The sequence below is a fragment of the Brachyhypopomus gauderio genome, chromosome 4, assembly GCF_052324685.1.
Source record: "Brachyhypopomus gauderio isolate BG-103 chromosome 4, BGAUD_0.2, whole genome shotgun sequence".
Lineage (NCBI taxonomy): Eukaryota > Metazoa > Chordata > Actinopteri > Gymnotiformes > Hypopomidae > Brachyhypopomus > Brachyhypopomus gauderio.
This window is the reverse complement of record NC_135214.1, coordinates 18,029,881-18,057,688: the sequence shown is the minus strand read 5'-3', so window position 1 is coordinate 18,057,688 and position 27,808 is coordinate 18,029,881. Positions and strand designations below refer to the sequence as shown.

Below are 27,808 nucleotides of genomic sequence, written 5' to 3'. Positions count from 1 at the left end.
CAACACCTTATGTATCTGTGACTACCCGCCACTCAGTTCTGCTTTCCACTAGTGTACATAGCATGAGTTCAAAAGTTCCCTTAGTTACATGTGCAGTCTTACTTCTCACCGAGTGGCTGTGCATGGAAACGCGTGTGGTGGCTTTCATTTGCGTGCCGTGCTCGCCCGCGTGAGACGCTGTGCACGTCGCTCGGTGCGAGTGCCAATTTGTCTGCAGCGTTCAAGAGGAAGTGCGATGCAACGGCCTGCACAGCTGTACTGAGTCCTCCGCCACTTCTTGGGTGAGTCCTGTTTACATGGATAGACCGAGGGAAAGTGAGGAGGGAGCAGGGGAGAAGAGGAAAAGGAACCTAGGGAGGGTACAGGGGGCCAATGTCAAGGGGCCAAGGTGGGGATTTTATGTGATAGTAGTTGGGTTGTTATTAGCTCTACCAGAGAGGAAACTCAGGGGAGGAAATGTGACTGTCAATCCTACGTTCTCAGAAAGACAGTACTGTGCCCCCATGGGCTTTTTAAAAGTTCTCATCATCAGTATATTCTCAGTGTGCGACATGCATGATAGAAAAATTGACAATCTAAAATAGTTTTATGCGATGCATAAAGTATGTCACACAAGATAAAATCTTAGGAAATCACACGTGTCTTTGTAAAGCGATTTGTCATCGGTAGTTAAAAACCATCAGACATTATGTCCTTCTACTGTCAAACCTTTAACACCTTGTCACCTTTTTAAGGTTTTTAGATTTTTTATGTTTTTTATAACTGAAAACCCGAGACACTAACAGACTTGATCAGGAAGGTGTCAGTTAATACAAATTGTTGTGATTTTATGACATGTTTGTTTGCCCGTTTGAGATATTCAAACTTTCATAACATAAGGAAGTCTTGTGGTGTCTCTCATTGCAGCCTAAAGTCTGTGTTGGGCTGTGGTGAACAGCTCTGATAAACTGCCTGCCAGGTGATTTATTGTAATTTTCACCTTAAACTGAAAGTAAAGCAACCATGCCTTGCAAGATGTGATTTTTTCTCGTCTATTCAAGTTTGTTGTCTTGTTCAGTCTTCTTATGAATGGTTTGTTCCACCTTTGAAGAAGCACTCATAAAACAGGGCAGAAGGTTTATCAATTTTTCTTGCACAGCGATGGAACCTGCACTGTGATAATGTTGATCAAGAAAATAACTGCTTTGCAGAGTTTGAAGTTAGACTTTAAACAGCCTGTATTCTGCTTCATGCGTATTGTAAGATCCTACGTGTTGTTATGCGTCACACCATGAAGACACGCAGACCGACTCAGCAGCTCAGCACTCTTCAGCTGCAGAGGAAGTGGAGACGCTCACTTTAGAGCGAGAGAGGCTGACGATAGAGCTGCTACACAAACCAGGAAACTCTTCACACTCATGCAGCGGATGCGAAGACCAATGCTTTCTTCATACAGCCAGTTTTACTGATTATCAGTAATAGTGAGATCATGCAATGCTGAGACATCCTGTTGTTTGGCACGTTTGGTCACAGGTCTAATGTCTTGATGAAAGTAAATTTTGTGTGAAATTCACAAGCGAATTTCAAGTGTCTGTCTGTGAGAACTATAATTGCTCCATATCTACTATATATGGTCAACACATGTTTATGCTAATTTAAACCAGGTTCAGCTTAGCAGGAATGATCCAGAAACGGAGAAGCAGTGTGGCGGTGAAGTAGAGTACAGGTGAATCTGCTGGTGCCCTCTAGGCCACGAGGTTAATATAGACCAGCATGGAGAAAAACCAGCATGGACTCAGCTTTACAAACCAGACAGATATGACCAGAGGCCCACAATGCAACAAACAAACCAACCCAGCAAATTTGGGGTCATGGCCGTTGTCCTGACGTGAGCTTCATATAGAAGTGAGCTGGTGTACGTGGAATATATTAGTTTTAACAGCAGTGGACACTGTGTAGCTTTCATATATGTCATACTGAATGCAGGTATGAGAGCATGTTTTAAAGAAAGAGGAAATGTAAGAGCAGTCGGTCACTTTGGGTTCTTGTTTCTTGGGCTCTTGGTTTGGTGCTTGTCAGTGCTATTCAATTCCAGTTTGTAAATTTGCTCCATAAATTTGCTGCGTGTGTGTATGTACGTGTATGTTCTTATTTTTGTGTTTTTTTTCTCTCTGTTCTTTTTTTCTTTCTATAGGTGTACGTGATCACTCAGTTCAGCTCTGACGTGAGAGGTTATTAAGACGACAGTATGCCTGGTCCTCCGCCCCCACCACCTCCCCCCCCTCCAACCTTTGCTGTGGTAAGAAATGTGGTGACTCCGTGTAAAAACAAAGATTTCAGACTAATGAATTGCTTTATTATAATATAATCCACATTGCTACAAAACTACATAAACTACAATCCTTTGGGAGCTATTCATACCACTCGCTGACTTTGGTGCGATGATGACTCTAGAGTGCCATCTTGTGGTTATGGCTGCATGACTGGTGTACTCTAATGTCATCCACTGAATGTTTTTCAGGCAAACACAGAGAAACCAACTCTGAATAAGACTGAGCAGCATGGGAGAAATGCATTACTGTCTGATATCAGCAAAGGCGCACGCCTTAAGAAAACTGTCACCAATGACCGCAGTGGCCCAATACTTGATAGTGAGTGATGTTTGCACACTGCCCTTATATTTTAATACAATGTTAACAACTACAAATAAAAATGTTGTCCATTAAAATATTAAGAGATATAGCGTTATGTGATTTTGATTCAAAGTCAAATTTATTGACTTTTATTTATTGAATGATAGTGCCCAGTGGTAGCATATATAATGAGAATAATATGGAGCCCAGTACAGATCCTTGTGGGATACCATATTTTACCTTAGAACGCTCTGAGTATTCATTATTTACTAGTATTATTTATCTGTCAGGTAGGACCTGAACCAGCAGAATGCTTGACCTCTTATGCCTATTAAGTAGAATATTAATATTCTAGCTTTATCCATCATCAGTATTTGAGTATGCTGTAATATTAGAAGAGTTGCAGTTGTTTTCTATTAATATAATATTATTATATGTGAAATACATTCCACAGAACCCAAGGGAGGTGGAGGTGGAGGCGGAGGCGGTGGTGGTGGTGGAAGTCCAGGTGGTCTAGGTGGTCTGTTTCAGGGTGGAATGCCAAAACTAAAATCTTCAGGAGGTCGTGACAGTTCTGGTAAATATAATTTTATCTGTTAATAATCAAAGAAATATTTGGACATTTAAAAATGTGTCCAGGTATATTTTTTCTTGTCTGAGTTGTCAGCTTTCATGTCTTTAAACAGCGAGGCCTCCTATGCCACCCACTGGTGGGAGGTTGTCAAACCCAAGTGCCGGTACTCCTCCTCGCCTCCCTGACACTCCTCCTGGGCGAGGCTCACTGGGCAGGGGAAGTGTGCCGCCTACGTCTCCTGCCATGCGCGGTTCACCGAGCAGTACCCTTCCACCTTTACCAGGAGGTAGACAACCAAGCTACTCCTTTTCTGCACAGGCCACCCCATCAGGGCGACGCCCCAGCCAGCCCCCCCCTCCTGGCCAGCAAACATCTTTTCCTCCACCCCCTGTTCCCTCCGGTGGTCGCCCACCACTTCCTACAGTTCCTACTGCATGCTCAGGTGATTTCCCCCCTCCACCACCACCCGGTGGAGGACACAGAGCATCTCTACCTCCACCTCCTGCTCCTTCCAGTGGTCGTCCACCACTCCCCACATTTCCTTCTGCATCCTCAAATGATTTCCCCCCTCCACCACCACCCGGTGGAGGACACAGAGCATCTCTTCCTCCACCTCCTGCTCCTTCCAGTGGTCGTCCACCACTCCCCACATTTCCTTCTGCATCCTCAGATGATTTCCCTCCTCCACCACCACCCGGTGGAGGACATAGAGCATCTCTTCCTCCACCTCCTGCTCCTTCCAGTGGTCGTCCACCACTCCCCACATTTCCTTCTGCATCCTCAGATAATTTTCCCCCTCCACCACCACCCAGTGGAGGACATAGAGCATCTCTTCCTCCACCTCCTGCTCCTTCCACTGGTCGCCCACCACTTCCCACAGTTCCCCCCGCATCAGATGATTTCCCCCCTCCACCTGGTGGAGGACATAGGGCATCATTCTCGCGTGATGGACCTCCGCTACCTCCACCTCCATTAGGAAATAAACCGCCGAACCCCCCAGCATCAAGGCCTCTCAGTAGCCTACCACCAGCACTTCCTCCAGGTAGAGGAGACATGCCTCCATTGCCCCCTACACCACGGGAGGAGTTGAGTAGCAGAGCACCTCAAAAAAATGCATCATCCAGCAGCCTCCCACCTATTCCACGCCCTGTGAGCTTTGGGGCACCCCCACCACCCCCACCCACTTCAAGACCACCACAATCAGGAACAGGAAGAACTCCATCTATACGATCTGGTATGTCCTTGGCCAGAAAATAAAATGAATTGATTCATTTCCTGTGCTATTCATGTGTCACAATGTGATGTTTTGAATTTCCTCCTGAAGGTTCTCTTCCACCTCCTCCTCCTACAGGAGGGGGTAGAGCTGGCAGTGCACCCCCACCTCCTCCTGCTGGTCGTGGAGGCAGACCTCCTCCACCCCCAGACAGGTCTGCGCCAGGCGGCTTACCTGCCCCACCTTCTACAATGGGCAATGGCTACCAGAGCTCCCCTCAGCAAGGCTTCGGTAAGGCCCTCACACCACAGATGAGACTTGGATAAAGCACACTAACAAAACCTGATGGGTCAACAGCTAACAAAATGTATTACTGATAACAATGGTAAGGTATGTAAAAGTCAAGTCAAATTTATTTATATAGCGCTTTTTACAACACATGTTGTCACAAAGCAGCTTTACAATCGTATGGATCCAGATCCCTAATGAGCAAGCCAAAGGCGACAGTGGCAATCAATAGTGACACCTAAGCTTTTTGCTGTAGATTTAGGTGTTACTGAAAAACCATCTAGGGTAAGGGGAATATCAGCCCAATTACTTCTAGCAGCTTTGGGCCCAAGAATCAGCACCTCAGTCTTATCGGAATTTAGTTGAAGAAAATTAGACGCCATCCAGTTTTTAATGTCCTGGACGCAGTTCTCAATCTTGAGAGAAGTAGTGATATCGTCCAGATTGGAAGTTATATACAACTGAGTATCATCTGCGTAGCAATGGAAGCTAATACCATGCCTACGAATGATAGTGCCTAGTGGTAGCATATATAATGAGAATAATATGGGGTCCAGTACAGATCCTTGTGGGACGCCATATTTTACCTTAGTACGCTCTGAGCATTCGTTATTTACTAGTACAAATTGGTAACAATCTGTCAGGTAGGGTCTGAACCAGGAGAGTGCTTGACCTCATATGCCAATGAGTGTCTCCAGGCTATTTAGTAGAACATTATGATCAATGGTGTCAAAAGCAGCACTAGGGTCTAGAAGTATGAGAAAAGAAATGTGTCCTTTTTCAGAGGATATTAACAGATCGTTCAGTGCTTTAATAAGTGCCGTTTCAGTGCTGTGTCTAAATCCAGACTGAAATAACTCTAAGACATATTCTGTCTGTAAGAAGGAAGAGTTGTGAAGAAACTACTTTTTCTAAAATTTTGGATATGAATGACAGATTAGAGATTGGCCTATAGTTGGACAGTTCATGGGGGTTAAGACCAGGTTTTTTAATTAGCGGCTTGATGACTGCAAGTTTAAATGAGTTGGGAATGTAACCCAGGCTCAGAGAATAGTTAATTATAGTAAGCAAAGGTTCTACATTGCTATGCAGTAATTCTTTAAGTAGATGGGTTGGTACGGCATCTAGTATGCATGTGGAGGGCTTACCAGATTCCACCAATGAAATAAGCTCTTCACGAACAATTGGGGAGAAGGACTCTAACAGGGCATCAGAGCTGACCAGACAGCTGTCAAGGTGCATTGGCATGTTGACAGGCTCTGAGATAGCATGACAAATTTTTTCCCTAATTTTATCAATCTTATCATTAAAGAATTTCATAAAATTGTTACTGCTACACATGGAGGGACTTAAACATCTAGTCCTATAACAAAGTCTGACGACTGGTGTCAAACCAGTGACCGCTGTGAAAAAGCAGATGACAACCTGGGAAAGACCTGGTGACAGCCTGGAGAGACTGCTGGCAGGAGGGAATAGACCCCATCTGGGCTGCATGGGTTAGCTATCCATGTTGGCAGGAGCCGGGCACTAGACAGTGACTCGGTCCCATCCAATATGGTTACAAAAAGAATGATAGGAACAATACCCCTGGAGTCTGCGAGAGCGGGGGTGGAAGATGACTCATCGGCGGACCATATGGTAATGAACCTTGCAACAGAAATGACAATGATTCAAATGTTCAGCATAGCAGTTGATGGGGCAGCAGCTCTGACAGGACACAAGCTACAAAGCTGCATCTGTGGCTGGAGAAAGATAACATCAGAGAGGGGACTCAAGATCCGTCAGGGTAGAAAAATGCTTGAGAGAGCTTGGCGAGGGGCCTCACATTGGCCACTACCTCCGCAGAGGTAGGGCAAATCAGTCGATTGAAGCCCAGTGGCAGGACAATTTGGGGTGAAAAGCAAGCACCATAAGGTACCGATGGAACCAGCTCATGCCAAGTCCAAGAGGCAAAGAGAGATTGAAAGGTTTGTGAAGGAAAGAAGGTGCCTGAGAAAACAGTGGAAGAGGAGAGGAAAGGACTCCAAGGTGACATCAAGCAGCGCCTGGCAACGCTGAGAAGAGCTGAATGCCTGAGAAAGCAGCGCAAGAAAACGAGGAGAACGAGGAGTGCCTTCTACAGAGATCCATAAAGGTTCTTGAAAACCCTCTTTGTCAATGAAAAATCTGGAACCCTCAAAGCACCCATAAGGGAACTGGAGGAGCACCTGAGGAAGACCTCCTCTGACAACCAAAGGCATGTGCCAGCCAGCATTCCAGGTGACATGCCACCAATCCAACAGGCGGAACACCAGATGGAAACAAGGCCCCATACATGGAGCGAAATTGAGAGCACAGTAAAGCACAGTAAAAGCGGGCTCTCAGCTTTCCTGCAGAAGAACAACTTTGTGCAGAAGACACCTCAGTGCAGAAAGCAGGGATAAGTGGATTCTCAAGCTGTCTGGAACACACAAATGTCATATGGCACCAGATACAAACGGTGAGGAAGGAGAAGAAAGACCTGTACGTGGTCTTCCTAGATCTTCCTAGTACGGTAATGGAGCCCTCTCCCTCCCAGTCCCAAGCCTTGTGGAGGAATATAAGTGTGCCAAAGCTAGGCTTGAAATTACCCTCACTGAATCCCAGGATCCACTTGTCAGAAGTGTGGCTCCAACACCAGTGGCGCAAAAAGGGGGCATGCAGCGTATGCGACGCATAGGGGCGCTGCACTAGAGGGGGTGCCAAATCGATGAGATATAATACTTAATTTGTGTCCATCTTACGTTTGCCACCAAACACCCCCCCCCCCCCGTCAACAACTTTTGTTCGGGGGGCGCCGATAGTATGTTTGCATACACCTCAGAAAGTAAGTAATTGCACCCCTGTCCAACACTTGCAACAGGGAGAAAATGGAAACCATCAGTAGCAGTTGCAGTGGCAAAGGCCATCCTCAGGCACTGGGATATAGTAGGACATGTCCAGCATGACAGGAGTAGTCTTGGCATGCAAGCAACAACACCCACATGGCAAATGGCCAATCCAAGCAAACAACGGCACATGATAGTGGAGGAGGTTCTCCATCAGGAGGAAGCAGCTAGGTGTGCCAAAGCAGTTTCCCAAGTACAGCAAGGCCAATGGATGAGGTGGGAGGGGGTTGAGAGGAGGAGAATAACATGGAAAGAGCTGTGGAGCATGGACGCAAACAGGCTTAGTTTCATCATCAGGGCCACATATGATGTCCTGCCCTCTCCAACCAACTTACACCTCTGGTATGGAGAGGAACCTGTCCCCTGTCCCCGCACATCTTGGTGGGTTGTAAGACCAGCCTGATTCAAGGAAGGTACACTTGGCGCCACAAACAGGTGCTGAAATGCTTATCTGCCAAACTTGAGGAAAAAAGGGAAACCACCAATGCCATGCTTTCAAATTCCCAACCTGTTGTCCCATGGAAGACACCCTTTGTCCAGGAAGGGGAGAAAAGGGGGACCAAGTCAGCTCCTCTAGGGGTAGGCCCACTGGAATGTGGGCTGGAATGTGAAGATGTGGCCTGTGGAGGTGGGCTGCAGAGGATTTGTGTCCAGAAGTACCACAGGACTGCTGAAGGAAGTTGGTATCAGAGGGCAGGCCCAACGGAGGGCAATAAAAATCCGTGGCAGCTGAGCAAAGCAGCCACTGGTTGTGGCTCAAGCGCAGGCACACGACGTGGGCTGCTAGATGACCGGGTGGTGCCGCCAGGCGACACACACCCAGGTTTGATCAGCCTGTGGTGGGCCATCCCAGGCAGAGGGTGTCTTGTGAGGAAATGGCCAAAACACCCGAAGATGCCAGGGCACACAACTGATGGTCATCAATGTCAAATCCCATTTCACTGTCACCAATCATGAACATAGAGGGACTTAAACATCTAGTCCTATAACAAAGTCTAGTGGGATTAGTGAATTGTTTTGTTTATGGCTCCTCGTAAGACTGGAAACAGTTAGAAACAGAAAGAGGTTATGTAATGCTTGTAAGGAAGCAGGATGACGAGTCCAGGCTAACGTATTTATTAACCCATTAGCGCTAACAGGTAATCGGACATAGACAGGAACTCTTGACACAAATCACAAAAATGCGGTACGAGAGTCAAAACAAGAACTGACAAAGACACAAACTAATATGCACACTTAAATACACGAAAACAAACAACACACATGTGCAACAAATAACGTTAACAAGAAAAGCGACAGATGATATCAATAACACAAACGAACACACTCACGCACACACATAAACACACACAGACACGCCTGAGGGAGGAGTCAGGAGGAGACAGGTTAAATAATACCAAAAATAAGATATATTAAGATAAAATAAGATATTCAGCTTGCATTCCTAGCAGAGCCGGAGTGGCTAATCGGGAGATTCGGGAGGATTCCCGATGGGCCGGCTCATGTCAATCTATAGTTTGGGCCGATTGGGATGGAAAAATAATTTTGGGCCGGATTTGGGCATGAAACTCCCGGGCTAAAAAAGTGGCCCACTCCGGCCCTGATTCCTAGTATCCTCGGGAACATTATAGAGATTAGGAGTGAACAATGGCAAGTGATCCAGAATTCACTGAGTAAGACAGAGCTAAGCTTTGAATGTCAGAAGTAAGACTTTGCCTGTTTAGTGTTTTTAGAGTAGAGTGTCTGCATTTTTGTTTCAGGTGTCTCTTGGAATACGTATCACATTTGTATATCAATCAAATTCAATCAATCAAATGTAATTTATATAGCACTTTTTACAATAGTCCGAGTCCAAGCCCCCAGTGAGCAAGCCATGGGCGACAGTGGCAAGGAAAAACTCCCTAAGGGCATGAGGAAGAAACCTTGAGAGGAACCAAGACTCGGGGGGGAACCCATCCTCCTCTGGCCGATGCCGGTCACCGGCAAGATGTGCATTTGATACAGGTCACAAAAGAAATTGTTTACCTTCTGAAGCCACTGATGAAATAAAGTTCGCTGCAGAATCCTGGTCCTTGACAGAGTGTGTTTTGATCTCTGAAGGCTAGAATCTCTGACACCAGTAGGATGTTGAGTACATTTATCTGACGTCTCCCTAACTGTAGCCCTATGTTGTGGACTGTATTGTCTATGTGGGGATTAGTGAACGAGTACACACATAGATCATGGCAGTCACAGCCTTTATCAGAGCGTCTATGTGGGGATTAGTGAATGAGTACACACATGGATCATGGCAGTCATAGCCTTTATCAGAGCAGATCCTCTTATGCAGCAAAGGCAAACTCAATGAAGCCAAAGCAGGAATTTAATCCAGATTGTGATACTCTGATCTTCACTTCTATAGTCTTGGGTAGTCTGATGCAAATTTTTTTCGTGATGTGGGACTGTTATGGATATGAATCTAATCCTCTTGACATTGTGAAACCTGCATATAGTAAGAACTGAGTCTTTTAAAACAGCTAATACAATGAAGAGGCGCTGCCCTTCCCTGTTGCATCACACCACTTTACAGGGACTTTACACTGTGCTTCATATGACAGCATGTGGTTATGAACAATGTTTTTTTTGTTTGTTTCATAAATGGTAACTAAGCAATAAGCAGTGCTTGGTTTCTGAGATTCTCATGAAGGTTTCAGTCTAAGGCCTGTGTGTACTCTACACTTACATCTGATATGGAATGTCTGTGTAAAACAGCCCGTAAGTGCATGGTGAAGGTGTTTCTCTAATAAAGACCTCACAACTGGTCTTTAGATCGGTCTATGGAAATGTTCATTTTGACATATGTTACAACTCTGCCCTAAAATATGACTGATAATTTAAACACAATGTTGTTCAGTGTGGTAGTTTAATGCAATTAGTCAATTGCCCTAATGCAGTCTTAATACTTATACTATTAACCTGATGCCCTTCATTAGCTATTGCATTAAGCATCACAAAATTTTTATAATAGGGATGATTTGTGTCTATCCATTATTATAAGGATTAGCTTACTTACTTATTTCATAATGGACCTTGATACTTAACCCACAGAGCTGTTCACCTTTTTCTTCTTTTTCAGATGAGTGGGAGATGAGGTTTTCTTTCCATCCCATTTCAGACCTGCCCCCACCAGAGCCTTACATTGCTTATCCTAAGACGTACCCCAGCAAATCTGGTAAGGGAGAAGATAAAGATGAATAGTGGGGAGCTTCTGCTGTAGTGACCTCCATAGTTAATCACTAGGTGGACGGAGGTCATGAAAGATCTGTGCAGAAAGGTTTTGACCTCAGATCATGAGCACAACATCACGATGAGAATTACAGGAACCTATCCTGTTCATCACTGACTGGCTTTACATTCACATCCTTAATGAATACAGACTCTAATGGTTTTGGGATTTTTCTGGCTTGTTGGTGGTTTTACATTTAGATTTAGAATTTCCCTAAAATATACAAAGTCACACAAGTTTATATTTGTACATTGTTTTTCCATTGTTTCCTAACTTGATTGTGGTCTAAAAAACCCCCAACCCTGCATGTGTCCTTCTCTGTGTCCCCTGCAGGTACTCTGGGGAAGGAGAGAGGTGCTCCACCACTGCCCCCCATCCCCAGATGAAAGTAGAACTGGTTGTGCAATAATACTGTTACAGTTTTGACTTATTAATCATAATACCAAAACCATTTTATTCTATTCATTATAAAATAATGTTAACGTTTGTTATTGTTTTCACTCATCTCTCTCTATCCCTCTCTCTCTCTCTGTCTCCCTCTCCCTCCCCCTCTCTCTCTCTCTCTCTCTCTCTCTCTCTCACACACACACACACACACACACACACACACACACACACACACACACACACACACACACACACACACACACACACACATTAGGCAGTTAATCATAATTGATAATCAGTAGTATTTCGACAATTTTGTCAGATTGTTACTGACTTTGACAGAGAATTGTAGTTAAAGCTACCTATTGACTGTTTATTTGACTTATTTAGCATTGTTATAAAAACTAAATAAAAAAGCTCAAACATGGTTATTAGGCTACTCAATTATTATCGAATTAACTAAAATAAGACACCTTTTTAAATAAGATTTGGCTAAGCCTGTGGATGTGAATTTAACAACACTGAGGAAAACCTGAATAATTGACGTAGGGATCTGTACCTACCTTGTGTTCTTTATAGTGTCCAGGGAGATTAAACCAGGATTTGTCTCATTATGACATTTCAGAGAATTGTAAGATAAATATTAAGTTCAAATGCACTTGTTGCCTCACTTCTGTTTATGCGCTAATGCAAAGAATTCTACAAACTGACAGACGACAAACGTACGGAAAAAAATAAACTCTAATAGAATTATTAAAATTATATTACACATGAAGACTTTTATTCAAGCACCCCGTCAAAAAAATGACCATGCGCAAATTTACTTATGACCGCCTACCACTGTCTGTGATTGGTAGAATGAAGATTCTGTCGAATGACTTAGGCACGCTGATAGGTCTATCAGATGAGATGAGGGCGTGTTCCGTGTTTGTAGCGGTTGAGGAATTAAAATGGTAGTTTCACATAAACAACCAAATAACAGGTGAATCTGTCATATAACTCCACAGTGGGGATGTCGTCCCCTCTCTTTCACTCAAACAGGACAAACGGACTTAAAATACGCGTAGGAATGCTTTGTTTTCGTGTGGTTGACATGTGGAGCTACCGTGTCGTTTCGTGTTAGCGCAACTAAACCCCGCGGCTTCAGTAAGGTAAGACATTTAAATTAGGAGAAAAGTCCGTTTCAGGTTCAAATGTTTAAGAGCGCGAGACTCTGAAAAAGTCGTTATGGTTGTTCTACAGTAACGGTCACTGAAGTCGGTTACGCGCCTGACATACTGATAGATTTGAAATCTGAGTCCCTGCAGAACTTGACCACCTTCTTCCAAATTATTATATTGTCGATCTTGCTAGTTAACTAGTTAAAAGAAAAGTTAACTAGTCAGCTGGTTGGCCTTATTCGACATTGAAGGACACTGCTTTACGTTGAAGTTAGCTAGCCGGTTAGCTACTTATTCGCAGCACCGCTTTTCGTGGTTCCTTCTTCGTGAAGGGAGTGTTCACGTCGCATACTCGCTGCGCACTTTTATATTTTCCCCTTTTCTTTATTTCATCTTATACTTTTTATTGTAAATATAAGATATATAGTGTCCCAAGATCATTTCACACATCAAATGCATATGGCCCAGCTATACAGCACAATGACCATTTAATATAAAGCTGAAATTCCACACCAATTTTGGCTTTATTGACCCTGGGTCAGACAAATGATAAACGAGCTACCGTCCTGTAAGAAAAGCCTAGTTTTGAACTGGACCTCGGTCATTTTACAACTAACTGGCAACAGGGTAATTAAAGCCCTAAAAATGTGTTTAAAATGTAATCGTATTAATTTAGCCATTGTGCTATATTCAGTGTAATATGGTGCCATTTGTGAGGCATGATATTACCGTGGGCCAGGCTAAAATCAGATTCTCCTCACACTTCTTTCCTATTGAGAAATTATGATTTGTCAGACCTGTGGCCATTAAAACTCATAAACCTGATCAGTTATTTCTTCTGAAGAAGAAATTATCGCTAATTGCCGATTAGTTAATTATCGCTACCATGGTCTCAGTTGTAAGGTATAGGTAAAATCACCAAGAACCAGACTAAAAATAGGCACTCTTTACATTTGCAATGTAACAGCAAATATGCCCCATAAACATCCTTTATGAAAAGGGAACTAGCTTCAGCTACTGAATAAGTAACCAATTTAAGCAGTCAGTGGCATTTCTGTTCTAACTTCACAAAATGCTCTGTCAAATGTGAATTCACTGCAAAATGGTTCCAGTTATAGATTTCATAACTACATACAAGTGAGTACAAATTCACTCTGTTTTTAAACTGACTGAAACTAAAACTCAGCATCCATCTCTTAAGGCTCGAGACCCACTACAGGATGGAGAGATCTTTCTCGGCTGTGGACATCTCCATGTCCAACTACACACATAACGAAGAGCTCACAATCGCTGCCCCTCCTGCCATGTCCATTGATGAGCTTTTCCCTGCTCTCCTCGAGTGTTTTGGCATCATCTTGTGTGGGTACGCAGCTGGCCGCACCAATGTCGTCACGTCCACACAAGCGAAAGGCTTGGGGAACTTTGTGTCAAAGTTTGCCCTGCCTGCTCTGCTGTTTAAGAACATGGTGCAGTTAGACTTCGGGAATGTCATCTGGCCATTCCTTTGGAGCATCCTGGTAGCCAAACTCGCTGTTTTCTTAATCGTATGTGTACTGACATTGTTAGTGGCAAGTAAGGAGACCCGATTCTCTAAAGCTGGGCTTTTCTCCATATTTGCAACTCAAAGTAATGACTTTGCACTGGGATACCCTATAGGTAAGTAAGGTGTATTTTTTTTTCTTTCTTCAAATGCATAATTTTTTTAAGTGACCAAGATGCCCTTTGTCCAGGTGTGCGACATTTCATGTGTACTGTTGTTCACGAGCCTAGTGTTGACACAGGTGGCAGTGCTTGCACCATGTCTGTACTGTGTATAACTGGTTAATCCATTTGGCTTGCTTATTTGATCCAAGGCTTCTAATTCTTTAGATTGGAATTAATCCAGCGAAAAACCAGATTAGCAATGTGAATGCTCTTTTTGTAAGCCTTCCATTTAAATGGTAATATATATTATTCAGCATAATAAATTAAAAAAATTCAGTTAAGCATTATTTATGATTCCCTTCAGCTGAGTGTTGTGTCTCTTTTATAGTTGAAGCTTTGTACAGAAACACCCATCCAGAATACCTGCAATACATCTACTTGGTGGCCCCGATCTCCTTGATCCTGCTGAATCCGATTGGCTTTGCGTTCTGTGAGGTCCAGAAGTGGCGGTCTGATCCAGGGCGGCAGCAGAGTAAGCTGCGTGTGGTCTGGGTGGTGTTCCTGCAGGTCCTGCGGAACCCCATCGTCTTCATGGTGGTTGTCGGGATCGCCGCACACTTCCTGCTGGGCCAGCAGATCCCACCGTTCATGGAGGGGTTTGTGGACGGCTTGGCCAACTCGTTTGGAGGAGCGGCTCTGTTCTACCTGGGCGTGACCATGGTGGGTCAGCTGAGGAGGCTGACCAGATCCACCGTGGTGGCTCTGATATTGCTCATTACTGCCAAACTGTGAGTATGTCCAAAGAACAGGGCATGGATGAAGGGTTTTAGGGCAGCAACCTAAATGCTTGCTATCCACCAGAAATAACACTGAACAGCCAGCTGCTAGCTTGTGCTTTTGGACATAAATTGGCACATACCATCCCTTCCTCTTTTTCATCTTTCCTCTTCTTTGTTTTCCATTATGAGGCAAAGAGGAATTTTCTAGGATTTTCTCTTTTTTAAAAAATGAAAGGTTCATTTTGTTTTGATTGAGCTAAGGAGTATTTTGAATTTCAACATTTTAAAGATGAGGTAAACAACACATTTCTTTAACTTTGTAAATATATGAGTGTTCTAAATTTTTCTTTTCAGAATCACAGTCAGCTGGTTTGCTAGCTTTATTTATGTGTATTGACACCACCTCACTTATTCTCTTCACAGTTAGAAGGTGTGAACTTCCTGTTTTCTTCCTGGTTCTGCTGGCTTTCTTGTATTGTTCATTTACTAAATTTGCAGTTAGAGCACAGTTAAATACAAGTTTACTAATCCTGTAGATAATTGGTTCTCATTATTTCTCTGCATTCTTGTTCTTTTCATGTATTAGTGGTTTTTTGAATCTGTGAATCTGCGCTTTGATAGCTAACCAGATACACTATATTGCCAAAAGAATTCGCTCACAGCAACCAAATTATTGGAATCAGGTATTCCAATCACTTCCATGGCCACAGGTGTATAAAATTAAGCACCTAGTCATGCAGACTGTTTTTACGAACATTTGTGAAAAAATGGGTCGCTCTCAGGAGCTCAGTGAATTCCAGGGTGGAACCTGTGCAACAAATCTAGTCAAATCCAGTCCTTGCTCCTAAATATTCCACAGTCAACTGTCAGCTGTATTATAAGAAAATGGAAGTGTTTGGGAACGACAGCAACTCAGACACGAAGTGGTAGGTCACGTAAACTAACAGAACGGGGTCAGAAGATGCTGAAGCGAATAGAACGAAGAGATCGCCAACTTTCTGCAGAGTCAGTCACTACAGACATCCAAACTTCATGTGGCCTTCAGATTAGCTCAAGAACAGTGTGCAGAGAGCTTCATGGAATGTGTTTCTATGGTCGAGTAGCTGCATCCAAGCCATATATCACCAAGTGCAATGCAAAGCATCAGATGCAGTGGTGTAAAGCACGCCTCCACTGGACTCTAGAGCAGTGGAGGCACGTTCTCTGGAGTGACTAATCACGCTTCTCCATCTGGCAGTCTGATGGACGAGTCTGGGTTTGGCGGTTGCCAGGTGACCGCTACTTGAGAGTGCATTGTGACAATTGTAAAGTTTGGTGGAGGGGGGATTAAGGTATGAACTTGACTGGTCTGCACAGAGTCCTGACCTCAATCCAATAGAACACCTTTGGGATGAATTGGAGCGGAGACTGAGAGCCAGGCCATCTTGTCTGACATCATTATGTGACCTCACAAATACGCTTCCAGAAGAATGGTCAAAAATCCCCATAAACACACTCCTAAACCTTGTGGACAGAATTTCCAGAAGAGTTTAAGCTGTTCTAGCTGCAAAGGGTGGACCAACGTCATATTGAAACTAGGGGTGGGATGCGATAAAAAAAAATTAATCGGAAGCTTTGTAATTAATTAATCAATCGAAATTAATCGCATTTTAATCACATTTCAGTATTTAACATGAGAAATATTAATTTAAGTTTGAATGATGAATGAATCAATGAACATAATCATAAACTTCAACATCTTGTTTATTTTTCCACCAGTCTACTACATAGACCAATAGATGAGTACAGAAAACAGTTTAGAACACTGGAAATTCTGACCAAAAATGTTGTTTAATTTTGGAAGTTTTGCTCAGGATATTGGAAGAATTGAAGTAAATCAGAAGATGTTTTTTAATACCATTTTAGATGGTATATTTTTCTTTAATTTCCCAGGCCTCTGCCACAGGGATCTCCATAGTGCCTAGAAGTGGTCTTCTGCATGCTCAAAGCAAATGACTGGATCTTCATCATCTAGCTGTCACACCAAGATGATTCTTGTTGCTAACAGAGGTCCAGTGATCCCCAGTCAGTCTTCACAATAACCTGTTTTACTTCCCTTTCCTCATCATACAGCTGCTGGATTTTCTTCGACTTTGTCTTTCTGGACGGCAGTTCGTAACTTGCATCAGTTGACGCAATGTGCAGCGCTTCTTGTAAGCCTTTATCTTCGACCACAGAGAGCGAACAACACTGCAAATAATATGACGCGTCACGTATAAACGCGTGCGGAGTCGCGCGCTACGGTCACTCGCGAAAGTTTAATCCAGTCTTAATGGTCCAATGAAGGTAATTTAAAAACCAGGGGTGAGTTTCCCAAAGCGTTCTTAGCGCTAAGTACTTCTTAACCTCTTACGTAAGAACGAGGTTACGAAGTACTTAGCGCTAAGAGCGTTTTGGGAAACTCACCCCAGGACATTTCCTCACTTAAAAAAAACCCGCGACGCCCGGGACAGGATGTGAAATACGGACATGTCCCGGGAAATACGGACGTTTGTTCACCATATCGTACTAGGAATACATTTAGCAGCTAAGTGATCATTACTGACCTGCGCATTAGCACCAACATGTTTTGCGTTGAGGTAGTAACGAAGGGTGGAAGTGCTCCTGTGATAAGCGAACTCCTTCCTACATAAAGTGCAAATAACACTATTTTTGTTTGTACTTCCATCTGGCGTAGCCTCTTCAGTCATCTCCATCATGATTGATGATCTTATTGCGCTTCCATATAATCTGTATGTCTGGAACTCGTGCACGGAGGAACATTCCACGGTGCAAAAGTGTATCATGCGTTAAACTGCGTTAATATTTTTAGTGCGTTAATTTTCCTGTAATTAATTAATCGAAATTAACGCGTTAAAGTCCCACCACTAATTGAAACCTATGGATTAGGAATGGGATGTCACTTAAGCTCATATGTGAGTCAAGGAAAGTGAGTGAATACGTTTGGCAATATAGTGTATATCTGCATACACCATTCTTGGTCATTCTCATGACTACATCAAGCGAGTTTGGACCTTCTCCAGAGTATTGCCTTATTCCTCTGCGCAGAGGATAATTTTCTTGGTAACTTGGTAACCCAGCTTGGCCACGTCTGTGTGTTTCCCAGTGCTATACAGGGGAATTCAAATCAGTATGTCACATGACCAGCATAAATAAAAATAGTGATTTCAGGGACTTTAGTTTATAGATAAAAGTATTGGAGTGTAGGAAATCAAGACTGAGAATCTACAATCAGACCCAGGAACACAATTAAAAGTAAAAATGCCAAAGGTCCATCTTTTCCCTTTAGGACTGTGGTTTTGCTGTGGTTTTGCTTGTGTGTGTATGTGTGATTGTGCGTGCATGTGTGTTGCCCTCAGACTGGTGATGCCGCTGTTTTGTAGAGGTATGGTGGAGGTATTGGACCGCGGGAACCTAAACCACAGCAGTCTGTCTAACTATGCCTTTCTGTACGGACTCTTCCCCACTGCCCCCAGTGTGGCTATATATGCTGCTCACTACAGCATGGAGCTTCAGGTGGTAAGTACTTGTGTGTATGTGCTTGTGCATGAGTCTTGTGTGGTGACCTGGTTCAGCTCAGACTTTAGCCATGACTTTTCCCATATATCTGGCCAGAGCTGGTGTTTATGCTAAAGCTGCACAATGGAATGACTTCAGCAGCAGTGTGTAAATGTCTGGAAGGGAAAGAGACTTAGCATAGTCTGACTTTACATTGCGTTATCTCTGAGCTTGGTCAACAGTAATTCAAGCTTGAACAATGCAAACAAGTTACAGGCCTTCCCCCCCCCCCCCCCCCTCACACACAGCATGATAGCCAGCTGAGTGTCAGTGTTGACATTGTGTGGTCACCTCACAATTTGTGCCTGACCCCATTCTCCAGGTGACCTCAGGAATGGTCATCAGCACCTTCCTCTCCGCTCCCATCATGTACGTCTCCTCCTGGCTGCTGACCATCTCTGGGATGGATCCAAAACGGATAGCGTCTGCGCTACACAATGTTAGCCTTAACATCGCTGTCATCAGTCTGATTGCATTGGTGAGCAGACCTTTATCCACACAGGGCCCCATCGTTCCCTTTCTGTTCTCCATTCTCTTTTCTTCTTTTCTTTTTACTTCTTTCTTTTTTTGTACTGTTCCTTTTTAAAGTTTTGCTGTAATGTCTGAAACAGCTTCCTTTTAAAACAGCTCATGCGGTTTCTGACTGCTCTAACCCAGGCTAATGTTATAGGATTAACATAATTACAGGAGCAGAAATAACAGGCACTAAACACATTGCATTTTAAATGTTGTGCTGCAGATTAATGTCAAATTACCAGAACATTTCAAATAAAATTTTGTGACTTTGGGCAACAAAGTGAAAAAGAATGATAATTAAACACATCTTAGACTGAAGTGAGTGGAAAGTTTCAGTGAATCTCGAGCACAAAACCAAGACCAACATGCTAGAAAGCTCATGATGCAGCACAGTGTTTCTAGTTTGAGGGCAGTGAATGCTGTGTTCTGCTTCAGGGCACAAACACTTCCTCTTTCTGCTGTCTCTGGGGTCCTCAGCTGACCACACAGCCAACAGACAGAAAAAAGTCAACGGTAAATACATGAATAAATCCTCATCCTCCACCCAAATGGTTTAGACCACGGTGACTCAGCTGGGTTTTTATCTTGGTGTTTTTGTTACATTTCTCTACGACCAAGGCCATCGCACCACAGTGTGAATATGCAACTTGCTTTGCATGTTTGCACAGGAAGCAATGATTGCAGCAAGAACAGGAGAACCTGAAATACCTGCACGTGTGGCAGTGGTTGGGTTTATCTAGTCCTCTCCAGGTGCAGAGCAGTTTTTGAAGAGCAACCTCGTTTTGTGTCTTCCAGAACCAAATACAGACGTTTATTTTGACGTCTGTGAAAGACTAACTGTGTGTGTTCATGTTTCAGGTATGGTGCGTGGTCGTCAGTGTAATGAGTCGAAAAGTCCGCAGACTTCCTCATATGTTTACAGTGAATTTGTTTGTGGCACAGGTGAGGCAATGAAAGACGTGCGTGATACACACTGATTTACACACACTGTTGGCCTGCTATTCCTGGGTGGTTTTCACACAAGTTTGTGGTAGGCCTACTCCAGAAAAACGGGCTTCATTGTACTTGTATGATGCGTAAGTAATAAGTATTCTGTTCTCCGTTTGTTCAGTTGGGTGTTTGTGTAGGGATGATCACCTGGAACTTTGTGGTGTTTAAAGACAACTTCACAGGCCAGGTGTTGACCTTTACTCTGCTCTATGGCTCCCTCTACAGCACGTACATATGGCCAGGTAAAACCTTAACCATGTGGATGCTCATTTCATGAAAATGACAACAACAACACTATGGCCATGAACTGTGAGTTGTGAATTGTCTTGGTCAATATGACAACTTGCTCAAAGTTCTACACCTGTCCTTCTGTTAGCTGTAGTAGATGTTTGAATGTCTCACTGCTGTTTTGTCAGGCCTGATAGCGCTGTCCATGTTCCTGCTGAGGAGGAACGAAGAGCTGAATGTTCAGCCTGGTCTGCTGATGATCGCTGGTTGGGGGTAAGTTACTTTTCAAATTTAGAGCTGCAATAAGCCATAAATAAATGTATAATACACCACCGCATGATGTTCTCGCATATCGCAATGTTTCCCCGTGAACATCTACGTATGTCCGTTAGATAGACATCAGTAACACAGTGCAGTACAGTAGCCCTTGTTGCTGAAAATGCTGGAATTTGAGCTGCAGCTGGATAAAACGTTTTACAAGCTTGTTCTCCTCACACTTTGCAGACACACAGGGAAAAGAATAGTTGCATGTGAGCATGTGTCTGTCCCACTCACAGGGTCCCTGGGGTTGCACTGAGCATCCTGCTCATAGTGGGAAAGAAGGGCCCGGACACCATCGACTCCGCCTTCTTTTACGGCACATCACAGGTACAGGAGTCCGAATGACTGGAATGTTTCCATTTTAGCATATGCTGTGTGAGATGAAAGATTCCCCATAGGCAGAGCGGTATGACTTTCCCTGAACCTGTGAACCTGAAGTCAAAGCTCAGTGCTGTCACGCAAGGTGGTGTCGTCATACGTGCCTGTTTAGGGCATAAATGAACCATGACCTAAATCCTCAAACCTAGAGAAAGTGGACTACAGCATCTAGGAACAGAGACTGTCGTGTGACAGCAATTTCAAACACTTGAAATCGCTGGGTGTCGAGAGAAATCTAAGACCAGCTCTCACAAACGTTTGTCTGTGTCTCCGTCGGTCTGCGAGCAGATAGTCTGCACAGCGGTGGTGCTGTCTGCAGGGATAGCTCTAGCAGGCATCTCACTCATGCTGCTCAGCAGAGGCACCCACGACTACCAGGTCCTGGGGCAGGCAGCCGTGTACGGCACAGAGGAAGACCCGAGGGCTGACCGCAACGTCCCGGCCCTGAGCGCTGTTGAGCAGATCTCCACAGAGGTCGGAGTCAGCAGAGGTATTCCACCACAACACTGCCCGCGCCCTCTGATCTGAATCTACATCGGATTTCAAATGTGGGATTGAACGTGGAGGCCTTTGTTACAATAACAGATTTATTACAGTACTTGTGTGTGTGTGTGTGTGTGTGTGTGTGTTTCTGTTTCAGAATGTCAGCAGTGTGACTGTAACGGTGCATGTGTTCAGACCTTGTCTGATACGGCTATTGGTGATAATGTGCAGGATACAACATCTGCATGGCTGGGTACGCCATCAATCTTATATTAACCTATTACCTAATTCATAGAGGAGCAGATTACTGTTTTCTCAGGCACTTCCCAGTCTTACTCAGTGCCACTTTTTGTAGATAAGAATATTTTGAGTCTATACACCCCCCCCCCCCCCCATACATGTACATGTCCTCAGCAACAGAATTCGCTCTGTGTCACTGTGCTGTTATGTTACAGTCTTCATACACTGCTTGAGACATCAGCTGATCCTATAGGTGTAAAAATGATTCCCCAAAAGATCCACTCAGGCATTAAGCACTCCTATGGAGCCTGGTGTGACAATGTTCAGACACTCTCTATTATCATAGTCAGCAGCTTACAGGTTACATCACATGTGCTGGTAAAAACGATCTCTACTTAATAAAGGTCTCTTTGAATGTCGTGCCCATATCAGGAAGCTCTTACCCTGCACACCTGACTGTGTTGGCAGGCCCGTGCGGTAACTACTGCGACGCCTCTCGCTGTCCGCTGGCCGAGGAAGAGGAGAAGCTGCAGACTGCAGACAGACAGACGGCCAGACACGTGCTGCTCTGCCTTCTGCTCGCCATCAGCCTCCTCGCTGTGAGTACCTGGTGCACCTCCTCTGGTGCACCTCCTCTGGGCGCTCGCGGGCGGCAACTCTGGAACTGTATAATGGCAACTGAGTCACAGTTTCACTGACACTGGAGCGCTGCTTCAATGAATCTACTTTGTGAGGCATAGTACAGAATACGGACCTTTTTATTCATTACTGAATGCATAATGATCCTGATCTAGGGCCCTTTCGGTCGGACTGTCTCCTCAGGCTGGATTAAAGCAGCCTTATCTCCCAGTGCAGTGTTAACACTTCCACTTGTTGGCTTTGGCAACTACTGATGTCCCCTCTGCCCCGCCTGACGCTAGGCTGGGTCACACTCTTATCTCACTCTTATCTCAGAAACGTGACTCACACTCACTCTCTTGACCCACGTTCTGTTTGTGTGTGCTAGAATCTCTCTAGCTGTCTGTGGTGGATCTTCAGTGTAGTTCCAGGAAGGCTGTATGTAGAGCTACAGTTCTTCTGTGCTGTGCTCAACTTCGGACAGGTAGGGATGCAGGTTCTCAGTCCTGTAGCTGCACCTTAGGTGTCCATAGAGTTTCTGCTGTATCTGATCAATGTTTTCCCCCCCATAGGGTTTCATATCCTTTGGCATTTTTGGCCTAGACAAACATTTAATAATTTTGCCATTTAAAAAGAGGTAAGTTCATTCACGGTGGTTAAAGTGTATTATTTATGCAGTCTTTGCATTGGTGAGTTATGTTGTGGTGTGTTTGATATGTGTAGGTTGGCCAACCTGAGGCAGGCCCAAGGTCAGGATCCAGCTGGCCCTGCTGATGTGTCTGAAGAGATCAAACTGACCTGCAGTCAGTTTCTCAAATATCATAAAGAAAAGTGTGTCCAGGACATTGTCCAAAAAAACAGGTAAATGTACCTTACTTTCGATATCTCCACCTTACTGAACAAACATATTTTGGTAATGTAATCACAATATTATTATCTTTTACTCGATTCCCTAAAATCATTTTAAAGTTCCTTAAAAAGTTGCTGTTGATCTTATCCATTTTATGACCAATGATTTGCTTTTAAGTCACTCAGTTTAACATTGGGTTTGCCCCCTTTTTCAGGAGTACATTCTGGAGTGTACTCTGTACTCTTGTGTCTGGGGTACACTTCCTTATTTTATAATCTCATTTCCGTCACCTGGCAGTCTTGTTCTGTATCTACATATTCTAATTATCACCACTTCCTCTCCAGCCTCCACCTGTGTAGTCTTTCTGTGCTCAACGGTGGCTGTTTCTTGCTCTGCATTGCAGGTGTGGGGGACAGAGAGTGACGGAAACATTTCTTGGCAGTGAAATGGTGCTATGGCTGCAGACTGTTGGACTGGCTAGCGATCAGGGGGAGGCGCTGTTGTATGGCTCTCGCTTGCTGGAGGGCGGAGTCATCCACCACATCACTCATGACTACGGTTTCCAGGACGACAACCTGCACTACCGTTTTGCGAAAGAAAATGTGGCTAAGCATTAAAGCCATGCCTGCAAAAAAACAAAGCTAGTTCATGTTCTAATTTCAAGCCAAAAACCAGAGTACACCATTTAGTTTTTAGTGCTTTTAATGCCTTGAGAGTCGTTTGAAGTGGTGTTGAACGGATGGGTGTAAAGGTCTTGACCCTTTGGGTACATGATGATGATAAAAGGGATGATGAGCTAAACCATGTGCTGCTAAATGGTGTGCTGCTTGTGGAATTCGGCTGTGCACAGGGATACAAGTGGCAACTTGAGGTCAGAGCTTAACACATACAAAACGACGCATGCCCACTGTAAGCCATGCAAGAATAATGCCAGCAAAATGTTTTGGCTAAACGTGCTTCTGGTATGAAGTAGGCTCTCACTATGCAGGATTGTCCAGCATGAATCTTGCCAGTCATACAACAGAACGCACAACTACTGGACTAACACAGACACGGATATGCACACAACCTTCATATGCCTTCATAACCAAGTGTACCTTTTGACAATGCTTTATATTTTATTAATTGCACCACAAACAGATGTCCTCCGTTAATAAGGTGATACTGTTTTATTACTTTCAGGTTCGTATTTGCCCTTGGACCAAACAATGAACCTTTGCTATAACCAAAATATTTCATTATTTGTCCTTTAATTTGTTTCATTATGTATAGAATAAGTGTTTAAAATATCTAAATAGAGATACACTCTATAGAATGCAAATTCCATTGGACAGTAATATAAAAAATACATTTGAGGCCTTCCAGAAAGGTTTGTAAAAGACAGAACATACAATAACAAGAAATGCTGCCTAATTTACTTCTCTGTAGTACCCTGTAACAGTTATTTCTCCTTAAAGCCAAAGCTGTGTTGAACTGTGTTTTGATTAGAATTAATGCTATAAATGCCAGCCACCTGTAGGAGTGATGTCAGTATATCAGGAGACCAGGTAGTCTTGACACTGTAGCAACTGCTCCTCATGTTGAAATACTTCATGAGAAATGTATAAGATTGTTTTTGGCACTGTGTTTTATTGATCTGTTTACGGAGGTCATGCACTTTTTTTCACAGGTTATACAGGTCATGGCATTGTTTACTTTAGGGACCTTGTTGGTGAATAAACAATACTTCTAAGTGCAAATGGCATTTGACTTTTTTTTTGTCACTTACTACATACACCCACATTGCTATATTATTTAAGTGAACTGTGCAAATCGCAAATGCCCACTATGTGGGATTAGTAATATTTCACATCAATAATCATTCCAAATATCACTGAATTTCTCCAAATCTCTCTGGCTGATTCAGGCTTTGTTGTAAATCTTGACCTCTTCCTCAACGGTGTCTGAGAAGAGATGCACCAGCACTGTGGAGTCCTCTACACCTGTAGTCAGATACTTCTCCATGTCCTCCAACTTCTGTTTCTCTAGTTCTCTCATTTTCTGCACAATCCTCTGTCCTCTCTCCTAAAAACAAAGGGGGGAAGGCCAGGATAGTATTTTGAGCACAACATTCTCAACACGATAAGAACACTGACATGCTCAAAGCTGTGCAAGAAGATGGGCCATTTTGCAAAATGTTTCTAATAAAGTTACTGATGAATGATTATGGTATGCAAGCACAACGCAGATAACCTAGAAAACTCAAGAGACCCAAAAATACAATCCATAATCAAAATAAGTTGTATGGATGCATTGTGCAAGATTAATTAGCAGTTATGTTCTTTCTGCAACTCACCCTTGTGCTGTCTATTATGGCAGCCACCACCTCGTGCTTCACAAACAGAGGATGTTTACGGTTGGGTTTGCTCTGAAAGCGAGGCTTCTTCTTTACTGGGTCTTCTTCCCCAAAACATGGAGAGCATGTGTCCTTCAACTGCTTTATGTCAGCCACAAAGATAAAAGGCTTGAACACAGATCTAAAGAGGAAAGACACAATGCGGGTTCCAGCTGTTTCAGAAGGGTATGGTGCTAAGATTAATATAAGTACCCACATATTGAGCCATGTAATTAAATCATAAAATAAGAGCCCAATTAGGACTCAGAGATCCACTCCTGTTTGTAATTCTAACGTAGGTTTCAAGTGCATTTACGTGGTTGGGTATATTTCATGCTGGTTTGAATATTACTCTGAGCTTTTGGTAATGGTGTTCCAGCAGCTCAAACGTACCTGTCTGGGTCGGGTGTTGCAGTGAAGAAGTGGACAGCAGGCAGGGACGAGTCCTTCGGGATCACAGACACCATGCTTCCGGTTGTCATGAACATTCCCTCCATGTTAATGCCACTTTCTTTATCTCGCAGAATGTCCATCATGGTCTCGGCACTGATGCGGCCTTTAAGCATGGCAGCAATATAACAGTATAATATAGTATAATAGTATAATATATAGATATATAATATATAGTATAATATTATATTGTAATAGTATAATATATAGATGAGTGTCTTTGTACCTGCCATTTTAGCAACCTGTTTAATAACTAGATGACATGTAAATGCAGTTAGTGAGTTTCTGTCCAAGGCTGAAGCTCACATGCAGTTGAGCCTCAGAGTTCTGGTGTACTCTATAGATTCAGACAGGGGGTTTATGTATTTGTTTCCGTTTTACTGCACCTTTGCTCTTCTCCAACAGCCTGCGTCCTTCGCAGTAGCGGCTCCCGGAAGCCTCGATCTGACCTTTGGCACGGAAGGAGAACACCTCTGCAAAGCTGAAGTCCACCTGGCCATCCCACCAGCCCTGCTCACGTGCGTAATCCCGCATCCCTGGGTGCTCCTTATCGATCTTGGTGGTGATGGAATACTGGTTGGAAATATTCCGATGTCCACCTCAAGTGGGAACAAATTCCGAGAGAGTATTCATGTCAGTTGGCTCTGGGTTTTGGTTAAGGTGTGCAGAAACATTATAAAAGGTTCAGTCTGGTTGTATACCCTCCACTCTCTCTGTGGCCCAATATTTGCCAGCGGTCTCCAGCACCCAGGCCTCAGTGCGGTCGCATATGAGGAAGCTGTTATGGTAGGTAAATGTGCATTCGTCCTCCATGCAGTTACCCCCCTGCCCATATTTATCCAGGAGCTCCACTATCACGTCCACTGCCTTCTCAGCGCTGTCTGCTCTCTCCAGACCCAGTCTGAAATCAGACCCGACAAACCGCAGCGTGACAATTACGTTCAATACACAGAAAAATGTAGTTATCTAAAAGAATGATGGGTGGATTTTTTCTTTTCCATTCTAATGCCCTTGGTGTAGGTTATTTCATAACTTCAGTGCTGTTTCAGACCAGGACGGTTGGATCACCTGACTAGGTCCATGCCCAGCAGGGCCTCCTCGTCGTTGACGCTCTCTCTCCCCCACACAGCCTCGTTTCCTATACACACTTGGTGCTCGTTGGCACCCATTTCGGCTCCCCAGAGCCAAGCTGGCCGACTCAACACCACAGCATGGGTGTGGGCTGCCTGCTCTATCTCTATGTATGTGCACTGTGCAGACAAATCAACAACAGAGACACAAACTTTACTTCATGGACACCTGGATACCCTCATCCTGGCAACTGCCACCTTTTGTGAAGAGAACTGTATAGCTAACCTATATAAATGAGGTGAGATACCTCTACTTTTTGTCCTGGACTGTAGTCCTTGGCAGGGAAGAAGACAACCTCTTGCACTTCATCGCAGGGTCTGTCTGAGTTCTTGCCGAAGATGATTCGTGGTCCCTCTGTAGATGGAGGCAACGCCACGAACGTGTCGCAGGAGGAGGGATGCATCCTGCTCAAGGGTCCAAATGACTCCAGGCTAACTTAGATAAAGATACGTTAGCTAGAAATTATACATTTTAATTGATATTTTCCCCAAACATAAACAAATAAGCTATGCAGTTTGAGACCAGACGGTTCTATCAAATAGAAACCAAACTCACATGGGAGCCTCGGCAGTGCACGAATCACCTACTGCGTAAAAGGTGGCGACTGCAATTCTCTTGGGATAGTTATTACCACTAAATCTTCTTTCTCTTTTATTTCTTGGGACAAAAAAAACGCCAAGTAAACTTTTTTTTTAATCCAGCAATGTATCAATTCGATTTTCGTAGTAACGTAGTAAGATCTTTTTCCTTGTGTTTACAGATCTACGAGAATGTTTGACTGGCTAAAGGTGAAAGGTTGTACCA

The 27,808-nt window shown here is 43.8% G+C and overlaps 3 protein-coding genes across 4 annotated transcripts; 2 read left to right on the top strand and 1 right to left on the bottom strand.

The window, feature by feature from the left end:
- The first annotated feature begins 80 nt into the window (after positions 1-80).
- On the top strand, positions 81-11,672 carry wipf1a (WAS/WASL interacting protein family, member 1a). Its single transcript, XM_077002809.1, has 8 exons — positions 81-281; positions 2,174-2,278; positions 2,501-2,630; positions 3,067-3,189; positions 3,299-4,420; positions 4,511-4,690; positions 10,709-10,804; positions 11,192-11,672. The coding sequence occupies exons 2-8, from the start codon at positions 2,228-2,230 to the stop codon at positions 11,242-11,244; spliced, it is 1,755 nt and encodes a 584-aa protein (XP_076858924.1). The 5' UTR covers positions 81-281; positions 2,174-2,227; the 3' UTR covers positions 11,245-11,672.
- A 152-nt stretch (positions 11,673-11,824) lies between these two features.
- Positions 11,825-24,788, top strand: gpr155a (G protein-coupled receptor 155a). The gene is made up of 16 exons (XM_077002804.1): positions 11,825-12,396; positions 13,607-14,061; positions 14,438-14,837; positions 18,227-18,386; positions 18,748-18,903; positions 19,800-19,883; positions 20,053-20,173; positions 20,348-20,432; positions 20,717-20,807; positions 21,147-21,348; positions 21,499-21,594; positions 22,050-22,180; positions 22,588-22,683; positions 22,772-22,836; positions 22,923-23,060; positions 23,453-24,788. The coding sequence occupies exons 2-16, from the start codon at positions 13,626-13,628 to the stop codon at positions 23,664-23,666; spliced, it is 2,475 nt and encodes an 824-aa protein (XP_076858919.1). The 5' UTR covers positions 11,825-12,396; positions 13,607-13,625; the 3' UTR covers positions 23,667-24,788.
- scrn3 (secernin 3) lies at positions 24,659-27,773 on the bottom strand. 2 transcript variants are annotated; one of them, XM_077002820.1, is made up of 8 exons: positions 27,560-27,773; positions 27,252-27,459; positions 26,942-27,123; positions 26,575-26,774; positions 26,260-26,472; positions 25,817-25,979; positions 25,385-25,565; positions 24,659-25,113 (listed from the first exon to the last, which is right to left on the bottom strand). In XM_077002820.1, exons 2-8 carry the CDS (start codon positions 27,405-27,407, stop codon positions 24,952-24,954), a joined length of 1,257 nt encoding a protein of 418 aa, XP_076858935.1. In that variant the 5' UTR covers positions 27,408-27,459; positions 27,560-27,773; the 3' UTR covers positions 24,659-24,951. The 2 variants fall into 2 exon arrangements, with proteins under 2 accessions (XP_076858935.1, XP_076858934.1); XM_077002819.1 differs by having other exon boundaries at positions 27,252-27,435; positions 27,560-27,772.
- Between the last annotated feature and the right edge of the window lie 35 nt (positions 27,774-27,808).